General features: G+C 47.3%; 1 protein-coding gene across 1 annotated transcript in view; it reads right to left on the bottom strand.

Moving 5' to 3' along the window:
- The window catches only part of LOC116950624 (disintegrin and metalloproteinase domain-containing protein 10-like), a 54870-nt gene extending 34844 nt beyond the window's left edge, over positions 1 to 20026 (bottom strand). The window contains exons 1-2 of the mRNA XM_032968540.2: positions 19656 to 20026; positions 9780 to 9930 (exon numbers count right to left, since the gene is read on the bottom strand). Of these exons, the coding sequence (XP_032824431.1) occupies positions 9780 to 9930; positions 19656 to 19734 (230 nt within the window). The 5' untranslated portion in view covers positions 19735 to 20026. The remainder of the gene's footprint in view (positions 1 to 9779; positions 9931 to 19655) is intronic.
- Positions 20027 to 25199: the final 5173 nt, after the last annotated feature.

The raw sequence follows: 25199 nt of genomic DNA, 5'->3' as shown, positions 1-25199 counted from the left end.
AACCGTTTTTGCAAAAGCAAAGACAAAAATTGCGTTATAAACAGAGAAAAGTGACAAACAATGCAAACGAGATGGTAATACTGGGATGAAACATAAAAAATTCTTGAGTCGACTCCAAATCGTGACAATTAATCGAATGGCTGGGGAGGAGTTAATCATTATATGCCTAGTGGACATCATATCAGTGACATGCACAGCTCTGATTGCACATACTCCAACAATTAAAACATTATCCCTGTAAAGTCACATAGAATGAGAATAAAATAATAAATTGATAAAATAAAATAACACAATAATATTATGTTATTTTATTTTATCAATTTATTATTTTATTCTCATTCTACGTGACTTTACCGAAATAACCAAAGAAGATGAATCATTGCAGTCACGAAAGCTTTAAATCGAAAAATTATCCCTGTAATCATAATCATCATCGCTCTGTGGTGGCTGCAACAAGAATCGTGGGTCAGGACTGATCATTTCCTGTGCTGTCTGATGCACCAAAACTGATGCTGTCCGAAGGGACCACAGCATAACAAAACCTGCAGGGAAGGCCTGCAATCGGATCATTAGCTCCCCTTACACTTTTGTGCCTTTGGACCCTAACTTCAGCACCCCTGTTACGAACCCAAAGCAGAGCCCAAAGAGACCTCCAAACCAGCGTTGGTTGGAGGGTCGATAAATTGGCTCCCCAACGGCCGTTATTTTGGCTCTCAGTTCAGTAAAGGAATTCTCATGTCCGACTGTGAGGCGGCCTCAATGCCTTAAACAATTTAGTTGAGGGATGTCTAAACAAAACATTAATTTAAATAAAAACAAAGCACGGCAAACTCCACCGATTATTGCAAGCGGACTCAATGTGCAGGAAGAAAATGGCGCACGCACAAATAGTCACACAATTAGAAGGGATAATCAGAATTTATAACATTAATAATAAGAACGTCATGAGAACGTAATCATTAATAACAAGAAGAACGTAAGCTACGCGTCGGGCGGTGGCGGCTTCGGGCGAGGGGGAGCGGAGATGATGGGCGACGCACGCGGAGCTGACGGGACTAACGAGCTCGGAGGCCATTAGCCAGGGTGCGAAGACTCCCGTGGTCGTTACGTCAAGCTGGTGCCAGGGCTGCTTCCACTATTTTTACCGCGTAAGGCTCAAGCACCCGTGAGCTCCGTCGAAAAGCTCGGCCCAAACGTGGCACTTGCAGAGAGAAGGTCGCGCTCGCTGAATTGCATGTCGGCCACATCACCTTTGCATTGTCACTTGCCACCTTTAACACTGCATTTGAGCTCCAATGCCTTCATTTAATTACAAATCAAAAATGCTTACGCGGAATTTCTCCAATGACACACAGTGCACGTGTGCCACTATATACAGTGCGTAACGTTGCTGGGGATAGTGGCTTAGCAGGCAATGGAACCCTGTGCTCTCAGGAGTGAGGACCTGAGTTCATATCCTGGCCAGAGCCCATTCGTCATCCCCAACATGATCACCATCCGCATGAGTTTCCCCTGGGTTCTCTTGCTTCCTTCAATCCTAACAAAACTAAAATCTACAATTCAATTGGGATTACACACGGCAGCAACATCGCCACCAACGGCAAAAATTTAGCAGCATCCTCCTGGAAAAGATTTTGAGACTCAGTACGGCTTTTCTGGGTAAAAAAGTGTAAATTTACAGGATAACAAAAAAAATCTGCCATGATTGTCAACATCGCCTTTTCTATCACCAATGTCATCATCGTGCCATCAGAGTTGTAGAAATGTAGGAAGGTAAAAACAACTTTGTGATGCAAAACCATTTGGTGAGGAGCCACCAGCCACAACTCAAGATGTACAATTTCCACCACTCACAATTGATCGAGGAGACACCGACTTACAGCACTGTTTTACTTTTCATTTACAATCAAGCATTAAAAACCAGGCTCTATACCCTTGCTAAGCTTCTCATATCTAAACGAGACCGCGCGTACTCTGGCCGATGCCACCAGATACAAGAATATGTGGCTGCTCCTGCCTGGCTACAAATAAAACTCCTTGCCAATGGCCTCTCCAGGCCCTCCGGGTTTTCCCTCCACATTTAGGATCAACATCACGGCGTTTAGAGTATTTGGCTGCTATACGTTTCCACGTGATGAGCCACCTCGTTGAGCTATCATTTGTGGCCAGGTGACATTCGAGAAAGAGCTACATAGCTCGGTGGGCCTTACCCGGTAAAATAAAAAATAGTTTCGCGTCCAATTTCACTGCAACGGGAAGTGTCACGCCCGGCTTTGTGTGCACAAGCGTCCAAAGGTAAAACACCCACGATACAACCTCCTCGCTTTCATCACAGCCATGATTGGGGGGTTTTACTCGCATGTGCAAACACAAAGATCCCCCATGTAGCTAATATAAACTGTGTGCGCAAGGCAAGTGCTGTTCGCAAGCAGCCTATTTAGACAGGCACGCAAACACCACAAAGACAAACATCAACCTATAGCCATGCCAGCTAATATAAACTGTGTGCGCAAGGCAAGTGCTGTTCGCAAGCAGCCTATTTAGACAGGCACGCAAACACCACAAAGACAAACATCAACCTGTAGCCATGCCAGACTGGTGCTGGGGCAAGTGCTGGGGCAAGTGCTGTGAGCGAGCACCGATTAACGCCAGCACAGCACACGAGGTGGTGGGCAGTACCACGCCTGGCCACCATTCGTCTCCCCAATGCTGATGCTTACACATCCCGCACCAGGTACTGATTTAACGCCGAGTTGACCTTGGGGAGGCCTACAAACAGATGAAATAATCACTACAGTATTGATGTTAGCCATGGCCCAGAATTGAACTCAGGGTTCCAGGTTAGTAGGACAGTGCACTCGCCACTACACTACCACTCCCCATGCGACAACTGCCATTCGCCACTAAATGGCGGTGACGTCACCTTCTTGTGCCAGGCTAGGTGCACCTTGAAGCCACGTGAAGCGAGGAAAGCTCACCAACAGGTCATGGGACAGACCCAGTTATTATGGGTTGACTGAATGAGATCACTAAAAGGTGCATCACCTGTGCTCCCTACTATGCCCCCTATTATGCCAACTTGCTGTATTTTAGCCACCTGGAACTCGCCCCATTGTTGTGAGTGTCCCTCCTCCACCCTCTCTGTTGTTGTTCGGAGGGTGCCTGCCTCCAACTGTCCAGGAGCGTCCTTCACGAGCCTCCACCACTGAAGCTGATCAAGTACAGTCAGCAGCAAGTCAAATCAGCTCCACATCCTCCTGTACCACATCAGCCCATCTATCTGTTCTCTAGCCCATGCCACACCCATTTATCCCCCTCTATTGGGCCAAACAGAAGCTGCCTAGGCATGTAGTGGCTAGGTATGCGGGATACATGACTCAGCCGACTCAGCCTATGGAACCTCGCCTCCGGAGTGCCTCACTGTAAGCTTCTCACACAGAATCAGTTTGGTTAAACCAAGGGTGGATCATAGGCAAGCCAACCAGAATGTATAAAGCCAGTGCAAATGTTCCTTCAAAGGAGTCCACGTTTCACAAGCATACAAAAGTGAGGGCATGACTGTGGCCGAGAACATCCATAGCTTCGGATGGAGTAAAAGGCCAGGCAGCTTCCACATACTGTTACGCACCCGATTAAAAAATAATTCAACAAACTGGGCAACACCTAAAGCAAAATTCCCACGGATCAGCTCTATTCTAAACATCCACAGCCTTGCTGGTTTTCTAGCGCTGGTTCTAGTTGCAGGGCCACACCCCGCTGCGTGAGTGTTGCGTCAAAGATAGCAAGGAAGAAACGCTATGCGGTGGCTTGGCAGCTTTCCATGGCTCAGCGCCAGCATTGGCCGCGGTGGGGGTGGTTCCCTCCTCTGGACAAAAAAACTAAAACCGTTCGTGTTCGTCCCACAAGCACACACGTCAGCGCACAAAGCCGGGCGTGACACTTCCTGTTATACAGCAACCGTTCCGAGAAGTAAAAACAACCAACACACACGCTGGGAGCGCGACCTGGTTAGAGAGAGGTGGCTTCCATCCTGGTTTGTTATTTGGAGCCAGCAGGCACATCTTGGCCTGAATGAGCCCGACCTCAATCAGGTCTCAGATCTCATAAGTTAAGCAGCGTTGAGACTGGTTAGAGCTTGGATGGGAGATTGCCTATAGGGGAACACCAGGACAAGGACTCGCGTGCGTGGAGCTTTGAGTGTTACCCCCTCGAACCTGCGAAGTGTTTTCTCCGGGTACTCTGCTTCATTGTACCACATGGAAATATGGTAATGGCTTCTTGAATCTATCTGTGGAGAGCTTTGAGTGTTACCACCACGTAAGTATGGATTTTCTCCGGGCGAATCAGTTTCCTCCTCCCACGTGAAGCCAAAACACTAATTGCTGGAATTGGACGAAACATTACAGGGACCCTCCCGAAAAATATCTCTGAGACTTAGTGAGGCCTTCCTGGTTTTGGCCAAACATCCCAATGCTAAACAACGACTCCACTGGGATGACATAAAGGCAACATCGCCGCCAACGGCGAAAACCTAGTAGGACCCTCCTGAAACCGAGTGTTGAGACTCAGCGAGATTTGCCTGGGTAAACGAGTGGAGTGATGGAGACAACCCACGAGACACGCTCGGCAGACTGACTCACTCGCAGCGGCACCGTAATAAACAATAATCCAGCAATGCAGTGCACCGCGTTTAAAAAAAAATTGCAATCGAGACGTTAGTGGGGAAACTTCCTGCCTCGTGGATAATGGCGATTGCTCGATCTCGGCACCAACTATCTCAAGAGCTGCACAGGCGATGGAACGCAGAAACGAAATCTTCACTCCGCTCGTGAGCGGGGCCACAGAGGGCGCGGCCAGGACGTGGGAAAACTCACGGATGCCCGACAGCGAGAGAACTTTGCGGAATTTGTCTCTCAATCAAGGTGCAAAATTACAACGGGCCCCACGCACTCTGTGGTTGTAATTGGCTTTTTGTCGAGTCAGGACCTCCAGTTTTTCCCCCCAATTTTAGAACGCATGTGTAGTGACGTAGAATTGGTCACTACATAGCATAGCGCTGGCTGCTGGCAGGGAAGGGGATCTGCAGCTTGAGGCAGCCCTGATTGACAGCAGGCCACGTGACAGACCCGAGAGGGATCTAGGGTAAAGATTACAGAAGGGACACGTCGAGAGTCTGCTCGTAGGTTCCAGAAGGGGGGAGTGGCCGGGGCAGTGCGAGGCCACGCGAACAGGATAAAAGGGGACCCCGAGCGGGAGATCGGGGCCGTCGTTTGGAGTGGGATCCCCGTCGTCATCGTCGTCGTTGCTGTTGAAGATCGTCGCCATCGCCGCTGTCGTCTCGTGCCTTCGTCGCTGTCGTCGTCACTTGATAATTGCGCTGCTAGACAGTAGTTGGCTGTCTTAGTTCAGCGCCGTCAGTGTCAGACGGTTAGCGTTGTGTTGTAGGCTAGCAACCAGTGTAGAGATGCGTTTAAGCGAGAGACGGAGCGTTGTGTAACAGTGTAGGGTGTGTGTGTGCTCGGTGTTTAATTAAAGAATTGCCTCCAAGAAGTTACGTCTACAAGTCAGTCACTACACATATATGCATGTTTAACTTATTTCGCACCGTAGGTTGGCGGTAGCCAACCGTGCTAAATACTCTAAACATGCGTTTAGAGTATTTGGCTGATATAAATATCCATATAAGTCACTTCATTGAGCTATCATTTGTGGCCAGGTCGCTTCTGAAAAAGAGCTATATAGCTCAGTGGGCTTGACCTGGTAAAATAAAAAATAGTTTAGTTGAGGCAGCTATGAAGCATCCATCCCCCATCACCACGGGCCAGGGGACGTGTCACACGTCAGCCACCATCGCCGTTTCCGCTCGCTCGCCTCCCCACGTTTATCGCTCATGGGAAGTGGAGCTCCCAAGCAGTCTCTCTACCCACAGTATTCTTAAATGCAGACGGACATTTTTTCCCCCCGTTGAATTAAACGACTTGTTTGTTAGACAGATACGATCGTCAACAGTAGAGGACCACAAACCGAAGTTCTTGTACCCAGTGGCCTCAATAACAGGGCTGGATGGGACAAGAAGAGAAGATGTATTTCGTGTGTCGATACTGCTGCCAATTAAACAAAGGATTTATTACAAGTTGTGCAAATTCGTATACGTCTACACTAATCTGCTCCATGCTATCTGATGGACACAGTGTGTGCAGAGGTACACCCACCCACCCATGCATGCATCCATCCTTCTATTCACTCACTCACCCACACATCCACCCACCCACCCACACATCCACCCACCCACTCAGCCACCCACAAACCCACTCACCCACCCACCCAAACATGGTATATGCCGGTCCACTCCATTGTCTATTGTTTCCATCTCCACTCAGCAGCTCATGGTGACCTTGATCGGTCCGCGCACACGGACAGCGAGATTTGGATCTCCCAGCTTCGCGGTCAGTGGTCCATCTGCCTGCAACTCACTTACCCACCCGCTCGCCTACTCACCCACTCACTCACCTAATCACCTACTTAGCGGTCTGTCAGCCTGGAACTCACCTACCCACCCACTCGCCTACTCACCCACCTACTCAGCAGTCCAAAGGCCTGGAACCTACCTATTCACCCGCTCACCTACTCACCCATCCACTCACCTACTCAGCAGTCCATTGACCTGGAACTCACTGTCGATGCACGATGTTCAACACTCTTAACAGACATTTTATCGGTTCCATAAAAAAAATTCAGGACAGAACTGTTTAAGAGCTTACAATTTACAAATATTGTTCACTCGTGATAACCTAGGTTTTTAAGAGTGGCGCGTTATTTAACTTGCATACTTACTGCCTTCGTTACCCCTTAAATGTATCCCGATTGTGCTATTGGCTTCATGTCAAGAGACGAAGTAACCATTCGGTACTCTCAACAGTTCCGAAAAAATATCTCGCTCCCATGGATTTGGATATTACAAAACTACCTCCGATGTCCCTTTAATTCGCCTCTTGCCCATGCAGTAGGGGGCAGAACTTTCCCACTCGCTCTGCATACGAGTGTAATGTTCTTCATAAATCAGTCAAACCAAGATATTAACTCGGAGCAGGAATTTAGACAAATAAAGCGCAGAACCAAATTTAATACGATGTTTTTTTTTGTTTTGTTTTGCGCAATCATAGGTGACCGGGCTGAGACCATCGATTCGCTCAACCAAAACAGCGTTTAATCACAGGCAGCTGAAACCTGGATCCGAACCCCAGATTCTCAGCGATGCCAGCGCAGCGCTGTGACCTCACAACCAGCCGGCTACCATGCAGACAGAACAATCTGTTAGCTTAACATGAGCCTGCAAATTATGCGTAAAGGTTCACTGTAAAACATTTATTTCGTCCTATTCCTGAAGGAGAGCAGAGAGTTATATTACAAGGTGCTTTGGAATGGAAGGTCACACCACTGCAGCGTGGTGTCTCACACATTAAAATTTCAGGAGCCGATCAGGCTGGATTGTGACTGTGCGTTGCACTCTCCAACCTTCGTGAGAACTAAACACGTAACAGAAACCCCCCCCCCTTCTCCAAACTAGAAATTATAAAGCCACCACAATAAATCTCAACAACTTAAAAGTAAATTAGCACAATGCCGCAGAGATCCTGGGTTTGAATCCAGGCAGTCACCCATGATTAAACTGGGTTTCTCAAGCGTAGCAAGATGACAGCCTTAGCCTGTTCAGCAATGACAGCAGAAAAAAAGCCATCGCAAAACATTTGATTCTGCACTTAATATAGATACATTCTTGCCGTGAGAATTACAAAAATATTAATTTGACTGTCATGTGATGAAGCTTAATCTCCCTGCAGAGCGGGTGGGGAAGAGCTTCCATTTCCTGTGTGGACCAGGTATCACTTGACAGGATCTGAGAGGTAGCTGTGATCTCTGCATCTGTGGGCCGTTCTCTCACATGAAGGGATGCACTGTTTTGCGAGATATCTGAATGGATACTTCGTCTCGTCACACTGATAGCACAATAGGAATATTTGTGGAATATTACCAAGAAAAAGGCAATGAACGTTTCCGCAATTATTAATCTGCAGTCGGCACGATAAAACCGTGGCTGCCGCGGCACCGGTGACACAAATATAGCCACGGCAGACGCAGCCCCTGCGACTCGGGGGAGAGGGAAACAGCAGGGCCCATCAATTTAATTTCATTTTGGAATTACAGCCTTAACGACCGCTTACACAACAATAACACACAAGCCTTGTTTTGAAACGTCTGTTCCTAAATATGCATTTCAGCACCTGCACAGCTGCTGTGTAAGCTGCTCCAACCGTTACTGTCAAGACGAGTTTCAGACGCTGCACCCCGCACGCTGCGTTTGAGGGGTTCGCTCCGTTCAATCGGACAGACCTTAACCTCCCAGTATTCTCATCACCGCCTCCTTGTAAGTAACACAAGGGCCCATATCTTAAACAAACAGCTTTTAACTATAATATATGGCAGTTCACCAGCATTGATACAAGCAGGGTCTGACGTGTGTAAAAACTGGTCCACAGATTGCTTGATTTGAATCAACGCCGATGAAACTATGACCTCCCATGAGGCCATGGGGCTGATGGCTGCGTGCAAAAATAAGTTATATTTATTGGGGGGAGACGTATCTTCTGCTTATCTATTTTATACCGTACATATAATGCAATTTACGTAATTTATGTATTCAGGAAGTCCCCTTGGGTCTCAAGACTGTCTCACGTGGGTCCTGCAGAGGGATGTTTGCCTCATTATTTTGTTAAGGATTGTTTTTGCTTCATGTGCGAGGAAACCGGCCATACCCGGGGTAAAACCCCACCGAGCATGCAGATGGGTTATACTCAAAATATCCACACAGGATGATTCACAAATCCATTTTCTGTACTACCATATCCTGGCCATCTCCCAGCCCAATGGCGTTTGGGAGTTTCACAAATCTCAGAATCTTTTAGAATCAGAATCTTTGTTAAGACTGGAGGAGGAATCTGATGAGCTATGAAGCTCTTTTTCACAGATGTCCAGTAGGGGTGGGTCAGAAAGTTACAACAAACAATACAAACACCGATAGGAGTGCAAAGTATAGGAAAGTAAGCAAGTCACTAATTTTATTTTAATATATAGTCTCTGCGTGGTCCAGCAAAGCTTGCCTTCAAAGCCCTGACCAATAAAATATTACAAGCGGATTCAGCCAAAAATAACGTATGATTTACTAAATTAATGTGTTACTATAATTAATAAAAGGTGAAAACATATTAAAGAAAAATAAGCTGAATACTTGCGCTCCAATAGACTTATGAAAATGAGCCAAAATTGGACTTACTCATTATGTTTATTACGAGAATTTCAAATTAACCAGCGCTATTTCTAAGCATGTGGTGGGCACACAGTGATATAAACTACTCTTGTGAAAAGTCGGGGACGCATGGGAGATGTCTAAACAGAGGATGAGGAAGTCACACATACACAACACATCTAGTCCAATTTATACAGCATCTAAATGCAAGAGGTTTTCTACACAACACGTGGAGATAATGGGAAGGTCTAAAGAGGCACAGGGAGGTCACGGAAGGGGCAAGGTAAGGTATGCTCAGACCACAGGGAGATCGCAGGATACATACTGAGGTTTCAACACAACACACCGAGGTTACAAGAGGCACTCGGAGCCACCGGCGTGACGCACGATAGTCCACAAAATGCGCTTGGAGGTCACGGAGAGAGCAACGAGAAGGTCGGGGGGGGGGTGGTGGCGAGGGGTGGGGGTCACGTACCGTCCGTGCGCGACGAAGTCGAGGTGGAGCTCTGTGTCAGGGTGGGAGGTGGCGCGACGGACGCGCTGGTGCCGCTGGTGCAGCCCGTCCCTGTCGTAGGAGAGGCCTTCGTAGTGCCGGATGAACGAACCCAATGGGTTTCCGTACCAGCCTGGAGCGAGCGCGCATGGCCACCGACAACACGGTTCAGGGTTTTATTTTCAAACAATCTGCGACACTGCCATCTCTCACGGTCTACGATGCAACAATTCATCCAACACCTGCTCACAAGCTGATTGCATAGAGAGGACATTCACGCTGCAGAACATTCTGCATTTAGGACATGCTGCAGTGAATGTCCTAAATACCAGTTAATGTGGTGGACAAATTCACTCTAAACCTATTCATCACTGTGTAGTGAGGCTCCCTTCAAGTGACATGTCAAGATGATCTTTACACGGAGGGTTTCACAACCAGCAACATTTTTATAATTGTCACCATTTTCTTTTCCTTTTAATATTTATTTTTCTAATGAACCCACTCAATTAGCATATTTACCCACGTTACTACTTTATTTGATTGGTTCTGTCAGGTGTTGGACAGTTATAGTTAAAATTTGGCATCATACCTACACAACGCTATACGCCCAAATCAATCTATGCGATTAACAATCAGTCAGAATAATGTCTCTAACTTGCGTATACAAATCAAATCATTTTAAGGCGCGGAATGAATGGTACTCTGAATGCTTCAATTACGCAGCAGGATTAGCACTGTTCACATTTGCTAATCCTCGTGACACGGCTAACAATGAATCTCTGGCTCATGACCAATCCTACTAGCACACCTCTCAAAGTGGCATCTACAGGACGTAAGACTTGCTGACAACACGCGGTGTTACGGCACGAAACGTGCGATTCACACTAGAACAGCGCCAGGAGGTCTAATCGGCTATCTCTGGATTTCAAGTTCAGGGTGCTAACTATTACACCACACTGGCATCCGCTTGTCTGTGGAAACCCTCTAACTGATAGCGTGCTTAAGCTGTCATAATCCCTGTTTCCGCTTTCCATGCCAAGCGATAGGTCCCAAAAAGTAATCAATTACGTTGAAATAATTCCGAGTGATTGATATTAATAGGCTATTGCTTTTACGCCAATGTTACAGTAAACCTGTTCTTGTGTGTGATTATATATTATCTTGGCAGTGGTGTTTGAGACTCCATGCTGCCATGGCAATAAACTGCAAACGAGCTATCCAAGCTTGGTGGATCACGCTATTGAAATGCCAAAAGCAAATAAATGTAAAACATACATCAGTTTTTTTCCCGACAAAGCTGGCTCAGCATTAGAGCAGGCGGCTCGCAATCAAATGGCTGCGAGTTCAAATCTTGATTGGGGATCGACTCAGCCCACCACATTCTCCTTGGTAAATAAATTGAGTAACACATTGTGAGGGAAGTCAATAGTGATTCTCATATGCATTGACTTGCTCCTGTCATAGGAAAATGGAATTTCCACTATTGGCCCAAAGTGGGCAAATACCAGATGAGCAATGCCTCAATGCACATTTGAATGGGAAATCGCTGACTTTTTAAAGTTATATTTTGACATCCTTCCATATAAAATATCTTATCTAACAGAAAGAAAAACACTCTCTGGTTTTGTATACATTTGGGTAAACTAACCAATGCCAGTTATTCTCATTTTCTCACCCCAAACAACGGGAAACATACCTACCCGTTGGGCAGCCTGTGCAACATCAAGAAGGAAAAGCAAAAAATCCTGAAGTGCAACAATCGGCAAATTTCCCTCAGTTTCACCACGCCGCTAACCACCTTCCCACGATGTCTAAGGACAAGAGGGTCCCCCCCCACGACGATGAACAATATGAGGCAAGCCAGTCTAAAGCAGCCTGGCAATAGGATGATGGCCTTACACAGTCCAATCAACAGCCTGTTACATCTCGTACGCCAGGAGACCAATTAACCACCCCCTCGCAGAGCAGTAATTGAACTTTGTGTTACCGTTATTTTCTATAGATGTTCACAAATCCAATCTTTTCACGCACAGCAATGTGTACTTAATATAGCGTGCATTTGCTTGCTTCGAAAAGCACGGTAAAACGTTTCCCGTGTTAAAGGCATTTTCCACTTCTTTTTTTATCCTGGGACCTAATTGTGCATGACGATGCAACTGCCAATTAATATAAAAAAGCTCACACAAACCAACATCCTCACACATCCACCTACACCTCAGTCTCCAGCATGTCGGACACGTGCCGTTGTAAATGTGACTTTTTATAACAAACTTGACATTGGATATGTATTCAATTTAAACGGAGATTCAGGCTTCCTTTTGCACCCACGCATCGAATGTCGCAGCACGTTTACTGTTGCCTATCAATAAATATGATTCAATTTACGCGGGGCTTGGTCACGTATGAATTCTCAGATGTGTAACACCGAGTTCAACTACACTAGATTACTGGCAGAGAATGGAGGAATGTCAGAAATGGTGTCCTTTTGTATCAGTTATCTACAGAAACAGGCTTCCTACACCATAACGTGGAGGGCAACTTCTCTGGGAAAGCGGTGGTTTGGTGTTTTTTTGTGCGAGCAGGACTGGACAGATAGCATAAAGTGAAACCGACACCGCCAGGGCTAACTGAAGAGCGTTTCACGGGACGAAACAATGAAGGCCACCTTCCTATAAACGTCTCACCCGCACACAAAAAAAACCTAGTTTATTCTTTACACAACCCATCTGCTGAGCAGCCTTCTGGGAGTTAATCTTATCAGCACCATCCTTTCAACACAAGCAAACTCTGGACTGGATTTGACATTCAATGTCTCTTCATCAGCAGTCAGGCTTGCTTTATTCAATTCTGCTGAACTGCCAGATGTTTATAGGCAAGGATCCTTTTTGTAAGAAATGGGTCCTGAGTCGATGTAAAACTATATAATACAAAACACAAAGTAACCATTGTGTTGTTGCGAAGAATGTTAAGTACAAAAAAGAATGCCTCCGTCCAATATTTCTCTGTCCACATGATCATTTAAAGATTATTTTTTAAATCCATTAGTAGCATGGCCTTCAGGGAGTACATCTTATCAGCAATAACGATTCAACACAGGTAATCCTGGAGGCCAACAGGTTAAATTACAACTACGTAGGTTTTTGCGGTTGCACTGTCTGATGAAGAAACTCCCAGCACATGGAAGTGAAACACTGGGTCGTCATCATCAACAATGCGTGGTACAACACAAAAACACGTCGATGAGCTACAAAATGAAAATGCTGCGGGCATGTCAGTATGCGTGCTGCCTGCACTGTCGGTCCAATGGAAGTGGCAGAAAGAACGGTAGCATAAAATGGGCAAATAAGCATTCAGCAGAGCGTAAAGAAGAAAAACCCCACACACACACACAACAAAGGCCCAAGCTATTAAGTGACACACCTACACTTACAAACATTTACAAACAAATCCCACTGCTCTCTGCCACCAAACTTTCCCGTGTATTGCTTGGCTGGTTCTCGCACGGTAATGGACACCGCTGCCCCGCGGTCAATTCAAACAAAAGCAAAAATGGGCTAAAAAATAAAGGAACCAAAAACGCTTCACGCGAAACACAATAAACCTGAGGCCCCGCACTGTATTCTTGTCCCTCCGAGCTCATTGCTTTTCCTGTCAGCTGCATTTTCATTGTTTAAATCTACAGGGTTCAAAGTCATGGAGCACTAGCCACCCGTGTTGGTGAGATTCAGATATAAAAATCATTTATAAAATTTCTAAACAAATTATGAAAAGGCACAACCAAAAACAAAAGCTCAAGTGCAGTGTCAGCATCACGTTCTGCAGTCATTGCTTTTTGTTTGCCCCATCCAAGACTCCTCAAGGGGGTGAAGAGAGGAAAATTGTGTTTGACCGTGTAACCTGCCTCCAACCGCAAAGCCACAATTGGGCCACCCTGCTGGCAGATGTTGCAACGTTTCACAAATGCCATAACCAATCAGAATCGTTGTTCTAAAGGCGATCTTTTTAGCCTATGCCCTTAAAATAAACAGGTGTGACCCCCACATTGACCCCCGATTTAGAGGCAGCTTATTGAGTTGGCTGAAGATGCCCTTGGGGTCAATTTACTACTATAATGAGCCAAGAATGTCTGTGTGTCCCGCGCATGACGTCACTCCACGTCGGGCCAGCCTCCCTCATTAATACTCATGAACAGGTGACGCCCTCCGTATGGACCCCCCCTTATTAATAATCATGAGCAAGTGACGTCACTCCACATAGAACAGCCCCCCACATTAATAATAATGAAGAGGTGACGTCTTCCAAATGGACACCCCCCTCATTAATAAGAATTAGCGGGTGACGTCACTCCACATGGGGGGGCGAGGCGCCTCCTTCCCCCTCCTCGGCGTCAACTTACAACCCTCACTACAAAGGCAGAACCCTCATCACGTCACGTGATCTCCAAAACGCTGTTGAGACATATAAGTAAAAAGGGCGTCATGATGAACAAGGGATTATAACCTTTAAATGAAATAAGTCTGTATCACCGCGGCCTTACAAATTGCACACAAATTGATGCAATGAATATCACGTCGCGGTCTGCATTTCGCTTGCAAGTTTCAGATTTACTGCAATATACACCCATCCTTGGACGGGCAAAAGGCTCGTGTTAGGACAATCGTGTACAGTGCTGTTGATGCCACCACGCCTCAGCACCACCTCCTTCCATCTGTCAGATGAAGCGGCTAGTCACAGTCCAAGGTCTGCTATTACTGTCTCAGACCATGAATGAAGTTTAACACTCAGAGCGGATACAGGTGCTTGTTGAGCAGTGGATTGACCAAGGTCTATTCATGTGCACACGTGCCACTCGTGATCCCTAATAAAGGCCAAACTGAACTTGGAGGAGTGGCGGCGACTGCAGTAGCAGCAGCAGTTGGATTAGAAGTTCAGGAAGTGGTGGCCGAGGTGTGCGGTTTATTGATGGAAATGGCTTTAATATTCTTGCTTGAAAAATAGTGAATAGCAATAACAGATCCATATACAGGTTTTAAAACCGCAAAATGGGTGCAGGTGAGGCTGAATTCATTGCTGCTCTGTCTGCTGAATTCGTGAAGATGACAGTGACTCACAATGTGCCCTAATGTTTGGTCAGGGTCGCTGCAGTCCCATTTTGGGCTTCCCTTGATTCCATTTATGAAGGTGGTGAACCTAACTGGGTTGTGAGAATGCCATTGAGTCAAATGCTCCATTGTTTTGGAGGAAGGTTGGCACAAGGAAGTTCAGTGGTGGGATACAATCTTAGATATTTGTTCGGGACATTGCTTTTAGTCTAGAGTTATCTCCGATGTTTAGTGTCAAATCCTGAGCTGATGAGCACCCCAGCCGTTTGCTAGAATGGCTTGTGAGACAGAAGTTTAGTTTGCGGTACATTTACGAGATCTTGGTGGATGGGTAGATGTGCGCTGCCTCTGGCAGGGTTGTATTCATGCAGACATCGGATGAGCGTGCGGGTTGCAGGTGGAGGAATATGACAGCACCGGTCACCAAGGTAGAGGAGCGGAGATCAATGTGCCAGTGGCTTTGATGAACTCTTCACACTTAACCTTGCTATTAAAATTACTGTAAACACATGGACCTGATAGCCAGGTGAGATCCCGGTGAGAGAAGCCTCTTTTGCAAAGAAAACCTGGGATAAAAATATTCTACAAACATTGCACAAAATGTCAGTTGCAGAGGATGGCACAACATATTCACGAAAAGCATCGCGAACAACAAATACATGTTTATTAACATAATATAAATAAAGTATAGTAAAAAATAATAAAGCAGGGTCCTTTGTCAATCCACTGCCGGATAAAGACCTACCCATCAGCCGTGGGGGTTATCTGACCATGCTTCCCCCGTGCTGGTTAAAGCTGGTCAGTGGAGGCAGGGGAGGCCCATGGCCTGATATTAGTCGCCACTATGTTAGCCATGGTGGGCAATCAAACTCGGTTAGACGGCTTTATGTAGCCCACTGCTACACACCATGAATGCAACCCTGTAAATACTGGACAGTGGTTGCTCCAGGATGTGGGAAGGTGGTTTAAAATGGGAAGGGGACTCTCCAAAAACTGACTTACACACCAGTATAATTTCGAGGCAGGCCACAGATTTTGTGTAGATATTAGACGAATAGTGGACTCAATCAATTCTTGGACTAAATATTTCAGTCGATTCACGGCGACAAATGGTATTGATGGAGTCATCAAGCCCGACCCATCACCTCCCATCCGGCGGCACACGTGGGAATAAAGGTGATACTTTTGTTCTTCCGACCATTGTCATGTTATCCGCTTGGTCGATTAATCAAACCGATCATCGGTAATCTGTTACGGCGATTGTCGGATCAGCAGGCCATGGGCTAAGTTGTACTGCAATTACAATTACAGCAGCATTGTTGGCTGAGGTTGCAATAACATTGTGACTGCAATTTATTACGAATTACACACTTTCAATTGATTCCAGCTCCGATTGGGCCTGAGGTAGACTTTCCTGGGTGAACAATGCTCATAATCATCATTAGCCATAGTCAATCCAATGCTGGAGGAAGGACTACCCAAGCCATCCCCATCTCTCACGACACTGCGATATAATAATTCAGCTAGTACCAGAACACGAGACAATTTCACCATTCCATCTCTTTGGTGTACGTTTTCTCGTGAAAGATTCCATTCCTTGGCTATCACTTAATCACTAATGACGATTTGCCATCAATAACAATTGTATCATCATCATCCCACAATCCTGATACTGACCTCTCCACAAAAACAAGCCTGGCTGATGTGAACTCACACCAGTTGTCAACATTGGTGACACGTGCACAGCTCGATCACAGTAAAATACACAAACGGCACTGTACACAAACATTACACAGTGTCTTAATGGGCTAGATAAAATCACAAGCACACGTGCGCACACGCTGTAACAGGTTACACTGATGACGCTCAAGCGATCATGAAAATATTTGTGTGGAATTTTAGGCAAAATATGTGACCATAGGATGCACAGATAGGATATTCAGTTTCATTCTGTCCACGTCTTTGCACAAGTACTCGTGTCCATGTGGCCATACCCGTGTGATTTATATGCACCTACCATCGACAAACGTGAAGCTTGTCCCTGTGTCCATGTATCTGTGTTCCCGTGTCCCTCTGCTTTAGTCCGTGTACCTGTCCATGGATGTTACCTCCGTGTCCATATAGTGTATTTATCCCTATACAATATATAAGTACCGCTCTGTGTTCAGATGTCCCTTTATGTGTAAGCATGTGTGTCCAAGTGTCCATGTGTTCCGATGTCCATGTATGTTTGTCCAACATGTCCGTGTCCCCGTATCCCAGTGTCCCATGTATATCCCCGTGTCCCCATGTATATCCCCGTGTCCCCATGTATATCCCGTGTCTCCATGTATATCCCCGTGTCCCCATGTATATCCCCGTGTCCCCATGTATATCCACGTGTCCCATGTATATCCCCGTGTCCCCATGTATATCCACGTGTCCCATGTATATCCCCGTGTCCCCATGTATATCCCCGTGTCCCATGTATATCCCCGTGTCTCCATGTATATCCCCGTGTCCCCATGTATATCCCCGTGTCCCCATGTATATCCACGTGTCCCCATGTATATCCCCGTGTCCCCATGTATATCCTGTGTCCCCATGTATATCCCCGTGTCCCCATGTATATCCACGTGTCCCCATGTATATCCCCGTGTCCCCACGTATATCCACGTGTCCCCATGTATATCCCCGTGTCCCCACGTATATCCACGTGTCACCATGTATATCCTGTGTCCCATGTATATCCCCGTGTCCCCATGTATATCCTGTGTCCCCATGTATATCCCCGTGTCCCCGTATCCCCGTGTCCCCGTATCCCCGTGTCCCCATGTATATCCCCGTGTCCCCGTATCCCCGTGTCCCCATGTATATCCCTGTGTCCCCATGTATATCCCCGTGTCCCCATGTATATCCACGTGTCCCCATGTATATCCCCGTGTCCCCACGTATATCCACGTGTCCCCATGTATATCCTGTGTCCCGTGTATATCCCCGTGTCCCCATGTATATCCTGTGTCCCCATGTATATCCCCGTGTCCCCATGTATATCCCCGTGTCCCCATGTATATCCCCGTGTCCCCGTGTATATCCCCGTGTCCCCGTATCCCCGTGTCCCCATGTATATCCCCGTGTCCCCATGTATATCCCCGTGTCCCATGTATATCCACGTGTCCCCATGTATGCGCGTGGTCTCTGTGTTGTGTTGCCAGCACGGACCAGCATGTCCTCCTATCCTCGTGTTCATATGTCTAAGTGCCCATGTCCAAGTGTCCATGATGATGATGTCTCCGTGTCAACGTGTTCATGTGTCTGTGTCCTCATGTCCATGTGTCCATGTGCTCGTGTCCATGTGTCTGTGTCCTTATGTCCATTTGCCCCAGTGTCCATGTGTCTGTGTCTTCATGTACATGTGTCCATGTGTCTGTGTCCTCATGTCCATGTGTCCATGTGTCTGCGTCCTCATGTCCATGTGTCCATGTGCTCGTGTCCATGTGTCTGTGTGCTCGTGTCCATGTATCTGTGTCCTCATGTGTCTCTGTCCTCATGTCCATGTGTCCATGTGCTCGTGTCCATGTGTCTGTGTCCTCATGTCCATGTGTCCATGTGTCTGTGTCCTCATGTCCATGTGTCCATGTGCTCGTGTCCATGTGTCTGTGTCCTCATGTCCATTTGCCCCAGTGTCCATGTGTCTGTGTCCTCATGTGTCTGTGTCCTCATGTCCATTTGCCCCAGTGTCCACGTGTCCCTGTCTTTGTCCTCGTGTGCCGTGCCGGCCTTCATAGGTGCTCGCTAACAACACTTGCCTCAAAAGTCTGTTAAGGCTACACCGGGAAGGGGGTGGGGGTGGGATATGTGTGTGTCGTTGTCCCGTGCCCACACCTATATTGTCCCAGTGTCCCTGCGTTGTCCGTGTCTGTTCTGTCCCAGTGTCCCTGCGTTGTCCGTGTCTGTTTTGTCCCAGTGTCCCTGCGTTGTCCGTGTCTGTTCTGTCCCAGTGTCCCTGCGTTGTCCGTGTCTGTTTTGTCCCCGTGTCCCTGCGTTGTCCGCGTCTGTTTTGTCCCAGTGTCCCTGCGTTGTCCGTGTCTGTTTTGTCCCAGTGTCCCTGCGTTGTCCGTGTATGTTTTGTCCCAGTGTCCCTGCGTTGTCCGTGTCTGTTTTGTCCCAGTGTCCCTGCGTTGTCCGCGTCTGTTTTGTCCCAGTGTCCCTGCGTTGTCCGTGTCTGTTTTGTCCCAGTGTCCCTGCGTTGTCCGTGTCTGTTTTGTCCCAGTGTCCCTGCGTTGTCCGCGTCTGTTTTGTCCCAGTGTCCCTGCGTTGTCCGTGTCTGTTTTGTCCCAGTGTCCCTGCGTTGTCCGTGTCTGTTTTGTCCCAGTGTCCCTGCGTTGTCCGTGTCTGTTTTGTCCCAGTGTCCCTGCGTTGTCCGTGTCTGTTTTGTCCCAGTGTCCCTGCGTTGTCCGTGTCTGTTTTGTCCCAGTGTCCCTGCGTTGTCCGCGTCTGTTTTGTCCCAGTGTCCCTGCGTTGTCCGTGTCTGTTTTGTCCCAGTGTCCCTGCGTTGTCCGCGTCTGTTTTGTCCCAGTGTCCCTGCGTTGTCCGTGTCTGTTTTGTCCCAGTGTCCCTGCGTTGTCCGCGTCTGTTTTGTCCCAGTGTCCCTGCGTTGTCCGTGTCTGTTTTGTCCCAGTGTCCCTGCGTTGTCCGCGTCTGTTTTGTCCCAGTGTCCCTGCGTTGTCCGTGTCTGTTTTGTCCCAGTGTCCCTGCGTTGTCCGCGTACTCTCACCGTGCACCGCGGGCGTGAGCACGGCCACACACACGAGTGTGAAGGAGGCGGCGCGAAGAGCCCAGCCCAGACGGGACATGGTGATTCTGCTGCTGCTGCTGCTGTTGTTGTTGTTGATCTCTCGTCTTCGTGTGTGTCTGTCTGCCTGTGTCCGGCAGGGTGGTAGTAGTGTGTGTCTGTCTGCCTGTGTCCGGCAGGGTGTGTTAGTAGGCAGCGGTCTCGTGCGCTCCCACGCCCGGCCGGCTCCTCGCTACGCCGCCGTCCGTGTGGCGGTCTAGAAGAGGGGCGCGGTGCGGCCGTGCCTCGCTCGGGCTGCGGACACGGCGACGACGACGAGAGCCGTGGACACAATGCGAGCACGGCGAGACGCGGGGGGGGTGTTGTGGGGGGGGTTGGTGGGGGGGAGTTGGTGGTGGGGGTGGTGGGGGGGGTGGTGGGGGGGTTGTGGGTGGGGGGGGGGTTGTGGGTGGGGGGGGGTTGTGGGTGGGGGGGGGTTGTGGGTGGGGGGGGGTTGTGGGGGGGGGGTTGTGGGTGGGGGGGGTTGTGGGTGGGGGGGGATGGTGGGGGGGGGGGACTCGCGGAAGTGCCGGGGCGCGCGCGCGCCGATTCACTCGCTACTGTGGACACCGCCACACTATAGTCTGTAGATATATATTATACTGTGGATATATTATACTAGAGTATATATACTATACTGTGTACACTAGAGTATATATACTCTAGTGTACACAGTATATTATATGTGATATACTGTGTACACTAGAGTATATAATATATATACTGTGTACACTAGAGTATACAGTACACTGGAGTATACACATTGTACACTACAGTACACTGGAGCCTACATGTATACTGTGTACACTAGACTACTAGAGTATACACTGCACACTACAGTACACTATAGCCTACATGTATACTGCATACACTAGAGTATACACTGTACACTACAGTACACTATAGCCTACATATATACTGTATACACTAGAGTATACACTGTACACTACAGTACACTATAGCCTACATGTATACTGCATACACTAGAGTATACACTGTACATTACAGTACACTATAGCCTACATATATACTGTATACACTAGAGTATACACTGTACACTACAGCACACTATAGCCTAAATGTATACTGTATACACTAGAGTATACACTGTACACCACAGTACACTATAGCCTACATGTATACTGTATACACTAGAGTATACACTGTACACTACAGTACACTATAGCCTACATGTATACTGCATACACTAGAGTATACACTGTACACCACAGTACACTATAGCCTACATATATACTGTATACACTAGAGTATACACTGTACACCACAGTACACTATAGCCTACATGTATACTGTATACACTAGAGTATACACTGTACACTACAGTACACTATAGCCTACATGTATACTGTATACACTGGAGTATACACTGTACACCACAGTACACTATAGCCTACATATATACTGTATGCACGAGAGTATACACTGTACACTACAGTACACTATAGCCTACATGTATACTGTATACACGAGAGTATACACTGTACACCACAGTACACTATAGCCTACATGTATACTGTATACACGAGAGTATACACTGTACACCACAGTACACTATAGCCTACATGTATACTGTATACACTAGAGTATACACTGTACACCACAGTACACTATAGCCTACATGTATACTGTATACACTAGAGTATACACTATACACCACAGTACACTATAGCCTACATGTATACTGTATACACTAGAGTATACACTGTACACTACAGTACACTATAGCCTACATGTATACTGCATACACTAGAGTATACACTGTACACTACAGTACACTATAGCCTACATATATACTGTATACACTAGAGTATACACTGTACACTACAGTACACTATAGCCTACATGTATACTGTATACACTGGAGTATACACTGTACACTACAGTACACTATAGCCTACATATATACTGTATGCACGAGAGTATACACTGTACACTACAGTACACTATAGCCTACATGTATACTGCATACACGAGAGTATACACTGTACATCACAGTACACTATAGCCTACATATATACTGTATGCACGAGAGTATACACTGTACACTACAGTACACTATAGCCTACATGTATACTGCATACACGAGAGTATACACTGTACACTACAGTACACTATAGCCTACATATATACTGTATGCACGAGAGTATACACTGTACACTACAGTACACTATAGCCTACATGTATACTGCATACACGAGAGTATACACTGTACATCACAGTACACTATAGCCTACATGTATACTGTATACACTAGAGAATACAATGTACACTACAGTACACTATAGCCTACATGTATACTGTATGCACTAGAGTATACACTGTACACTACAGTACACTATAGCCTACATGTATACTGTATACACTAGAGAATACAATGTACACTACAGTACACTATAGCCTACATGTATACTGTATACACTAGAGTATACACTGTACACTACAGTACACTATAGCCTACATGTATACTGTATACACTAGAGTATACACTGTACACTACAGCTTACATGTACACTGTATACACGAGAGTATACAGTATACACTACAGTACACACGCCACACTACATATAGTCGATGTATACTGTATACACTGGAGTCTATACGCTGTGTACACTACAGTACACACGACACACTATAGCCTACATGCACTGCAGAAGAGTACAAAGTGCATATATAGTACTAGTGTGCTATAAACACACTGCACACAGCAATATATCGTGCACGCTACAATACGGTATACACTACAATATATGCAAAACCGTATGGTATAAATGTACTTCTGTACACTATTGTCTATACATGCACGTGTACACACTACCACTGTGTACACGTGCATGGGGAGTCTTGTTGGTGCATCTGATACCTAGGGGATTTACCCCGTGACCTTTCACACTTCACGTGGCCTCAAAGTGCACCTAGCCTGCCACTTAGTGATGGACAGCGGTTGTTGTACACTTTAGTATTGTACACACGACGGTATACCTGCAAGCCGGGACCGGTTAAAATAATCGTCACCGGTGGTGGCCGTGAGCGGGAATCGAACTCGCCAGGTTCGTAGCGCTAACCGCTACACTATCGCTCCCTCCACACACACAGACACACACACAAACAAACACACACAGATCAAAGATCCCCCATATAGTCTGTAACAGACTGTAGGGGCAAGTGCTCTTAGCGAGCACCTATGAAGGCCGGAACGGTACACGAGGGGGTGGGTGGCCAGCACCACGCCCGACCGCCTTTGTCTCCCTAGTGGCAATGTTTACACACCGCACCAGGTACTCATTTGAGGCTGAGTCGACCTAGGGGAGGCCCGGGACCGGTTCAGATAATCGTCACTGGTGTTGGCCGTGAGCGGGAATCGAACCCGGGTCGCCAGGTTCATAGCGCAGCGCGCTAACCGCTACACCACCGCTCCCCTACACACACGCACACAACAACAACACCAACCGCCATTCGCCACTAAGTGGCGGTGACGTCACCACGACGCTTGTGCCAGGCTATGTGCACCGTGAGGCCACGTGAAGTATGGAACGCCCGCTGGCAGGAGGTCACTGGGCAGACCCAGGTGCCACGGGTCGACTGACTGAGATGACTGGCTGATGCACCACCTGTGCCCCCTACTGTGCCAACCTGCTGTGCTTTAGCCACCCGGCGCTCCGCTCGTTGTTGTGAGCGTCGCTCCTCCGCCCTCCGTTGTTGTTGGAGGGCGACTGCCTCCAACTGCCCAGTAGCAGCGTCCTTCACGAGCCTCCTCCACAGAGGCCGATCTTGACACCGCTGGTACCAGTCATCGGCAAGTCCACTCAGCTCCACGTCCTCCTGTACCTCATCACTCCATCTCTTCTCTAGCCCGTGCCGCGCCCATTTAGCCCCCTCGATCCGGCCGAACAAAAACTGTTTCGGCATGCGGTGGCTGGGCATGCGGGCTACATGACCCAGCCATCGCAGCCTTGCCTGCCGGAGGAGCTCACCGATGGGACCCTGCCCAGATCTTTCAAGGATTTGTGAGCTCCTCACACAATCCAGTCTGGTTAAACCCAGGATGGATCGTAGGCAGGCCAGCCTAAATGTTTCTAACCGGCGAAGATGTTCCATTAGGGGGGTCCACGTTTCGCAAGCGTAGAGAAGGGAGGGAATGACCGTGGCCGAGAAGACCTGAAGCTTAGTGCGGAGCAACAGACCAGGTAGCTTCCACACAGCGTTACGCAACCGATGAAAAGATATTGCCGCTCGACTGATTCAGAGTGAGACCTCTGCTGTTAAACTGGAGCCAGTCATAAGCACACTGCCCAGGTATGGGAAACTCTCCACTCTCTCCACAACTGCCCCATCACCGATTGGGAGTTGTGGGGGTGGAGTGTCCGATGGTACAAAATACCCAGGCAGGTGCTTAGTTTTGGTGGGGCTGATGGTAAGGCCCCATCTCTTAGTGGCACGCTCCAGTCTCAGCAGCAGCGTCTCCAACTCCTCATCTGACTGAGCAGCTATTACCAAATCATCAGCATACATAACGTGGTTGAGCAATAGGGAGCCATCCTTTGACCGATACACACACAGACACACACAGACACATACACAGCGCGCTAACCGCTACACTATCGCTCCCCACACACAAACACATAGACACACAGACACATACACAGCGCGCTAACCGCTACACTACAATGCGTTACGCTTCCACACGCGAGGGTCAAACAAATAAATGCATTATTGAGCTCCCCCCCCCTCCCAAACAAAAACTAAAGTGTATTTTAATAATTTTTGCATGGTGTACAGTCTGGAAAGTACCCACATGGCAAATTTCAAGTTTGTTGCATGTCGGGAAGTACGCTAAACATTTTGAACAGACACATTCACAACCTTGCCTTTTATATATATGAAGATATAGTATTGTCATCAGTAAGATGTACGTATACCAAGTTTACAGTCGATACCACATTGGGAAGTGGTTTAAAATTGAGTTACAAGATTTGAGGATACAACAACAACAGAGTGAGATAAATAAAAGCGTGTAATAATTTAAAAAAAAGTGTATTTGGGGTGTGGTGTGTGTGGGAAAAGGTGACGACTCTAGGCCCTGCCTCCTACTGAAATGTCATCCTCTCTCCTTAGGTCTCAGCCGCAGTAATTATTGTTTCAGTTCCCTGCCTCAGCCGAAAAAGGGTTAAAAATGTTTTATTATTTACTCAGGAAAGCCACACTTGAATTTGAATTATCCTCTTAAGGATGGTCTTTGATTGGGATGTTTGGCCAACGGCATTTGCATTGTATGTTTTAAGTGAAGGGTGTAAACCACTGAACCCGCACGAAATCCACGAATTTGGAAGAAAATATGCGAACTGTACTGTACACAAAAGTGTGGCTGAGTGAGGAATCTAAGTTACCTTTTACTGTCAGGCACAAGTATTGCCACCACTCCATCACCCTGCCACCACAACGCTATGGACACGTGTCTGCTCAGGGCTT

Source organism: Petromyzon marinus, chromosome 40 (genome assembly GCF_048934315.1).
Source record: "Petromyzon marinus isolate PM22_M1 ecotype Great Lakes invasive population chromosome 40, UKy_Petmar_22M1.pri1.0, whole genome shotgun sequence".
In the NCBI taxonomy this organism is placed as follows: domain Eukaryota; kingdom Metazoa; phylum Chordata; class Hyperoartia; order Petromyzontiformes; family Petromyzontidae; genus Petromyzon; species Petromyzon marinus.
The sequence above is the reverse complement of the archived record's forward strand: the minus strand, read 5'-3'. Positions and strand labels throughout refer to the sequence as shown.